This window comes from Penaeus monodon, chromosome 27, assembly GCF_015228065.2.
Source record: "Penaeus monodon isolate SGIC_2016 chromosome 27, NSTDA_Pmon_1, whole genome shotgun sequence".
Taxonomy (NCBI): domain Eukaryota; kingdom Metazoa; phylum Arthropoda; class Malacostraca; order Decapoda; family Penaeidae; genus Penaeus; species Penaeus monodon.
This window is the reverse complement of record NC_051412.1, coordinates 37,395,332-37,396,990: the sequence shown is the minus strand read 5'-3', so window position 1 is coordinate 37,396,990 and position 1,659 is coordinate 37,395,332. Positions and strand designations below refer to the sequence as shown.

At 34.2% G+C, this 1,659-nt stretch overlaps 1 protein-coding gene across 1 annotated transcript in view; it reads left to right on the top strand.

Moving 5' to 3' along the window:
• The window catches only part of LOC119590836 (isocitrate dehydrogenase [NAD] subunit beta, mitochondrial-like), a 50,172-nt gene that overhangs the window by 1,503 nt on the left and 47,010 nt on the right, over positions 1-1,659 (top strand). The window contains 2 exon segments of the mRNA XM_037939594.1: positions 460-528; positions 1,605-1,619. Of these exon segments, the coding sequence (XP_037795522.1) occupies positions 460-528; positions 1,605-1,619 (84 nt within the window).

Here is a 1,659-nt window from a genome sequence, read left to right as displayed (position 1 = left end):
GGGGGGGGGGGTTACTTATAATCCCTACATGATATTGGAAGGTTCCATTGTTCCCTTATTGTTTGTTTGTCCAGAATGAGATACTGTTTTAGAAGTAAAGAAGAAAGTTGATATATTAGTAAGGTGGAAATCTATAGAATAAGTTTTTTCTACTTACAGTTTATCACAGATATTATAAGATATCAGATTGTAAATCTGAAATAAAAATAATGTAGAGTTTACATTCAGTTATTTTCTCTGTTATAAATAGGCATTGATGATGTTTCTGTGAATCAAAATGCGTTGTTGATGACCTACGAAGTGTAAATGAATACAGTATTGTTAAATCTGAGGAATCATAGATGTATCTGAGTATTAACAATTTCTACATCAGTTGTGAAATTTCTACTAGTCTGGAATTCTCATCTTTTCTTAGGCTAAAGAAAGAGCATCACATCTCATCCATACCTTATTTTTCAGCTGCGTCCTTTGGTGGCTGCCTCACAGGCCCGAGGTCTCCATGGCGTCGCTCCTCTCACCTCGGCTATTGTAAGTATGGGCTCAGGGAAATATAATTATGTGTGTGTGATCTAAATTATGTAAGGTAGCTTCTCTTTCATATATGTATGGGGTCTGCAGTGTCTTCACTTGAGATCAAAGCAGCTTTTGTATCCCTGTATATATTTAACTCATAGTATAAAACATAATCAGTATTAGTTCACATTAGTCCGAGAATAGATATAAAGTAAAAGATCAAAACAGGATAAAGTGAAGATTCTTGAACTCAAAATTATAGTAACGTAAGTTATGTGACTGGGGATCAGTGGGTCTAACCTGTGGATCAGTGTTTGGAGTTCTTAAAAAAAAATTGAGCTCTTCAAGCTTTAAGACATGAAAGTGAATCATCGCTGTTCAATTTAATTAGAGTAGTTCACTATATGAAAAGAAGTTGTAGTTGAGAGAGAGATTTCTTGTGACCTTGGAAGTTTCATCAAGTAGAATTTATCAGTTCCTTATGGGGAGCAGCATCAAGCCTCATTGTATTGTCTTAATCCACATAGCAAAATACTCCTTATATACAGGGATAGGGATATTTATAATGTAATGGCTAATTACGATTTTTGTATGTTTGAAAGTTTTATGTCTTGTGGAAGGATCTGTTTTGAAGGTGGATTTCATGCTATGTAATGCTTTGATTCAGAGTACTGAGTACTTTTTTTTTCATTGAATCAAGATATATTGTTCACTATTTTTGAAGATTCAAGGCAAATCAAGTATTGGCAGGATGTTAACAAATAAGAGTGATTGTGAAATATCCAGTATAACCATACCATAGATTGTAGTTTTCCTAGACATGCAGCATTTTACAAGAAGCCAAAGTTATTTTGTAAAATATGTATTTAATATACCATTGTTCTCTGTGATTTTGTCTCTTGCTCTTCGTTTATGACAATAAGTGTTTCAAGAGACTCTTTTCTACTGTGTCTAACGTCTGTAGTATTGCAATAGCTTATGCTGTTTTAAACTTGAGAGTAATGTATGGCTGCCATAATGTGCTTGAAACCTTGTGACCATTCCAACAACACAAGGATAATTTGCTTTGTTTATGCTATCATACACTGAAGGATAATGGTGGCTGGGTGAGTTGCCTTTGCTCGTACGTAAGAGTTTTCAAACTTT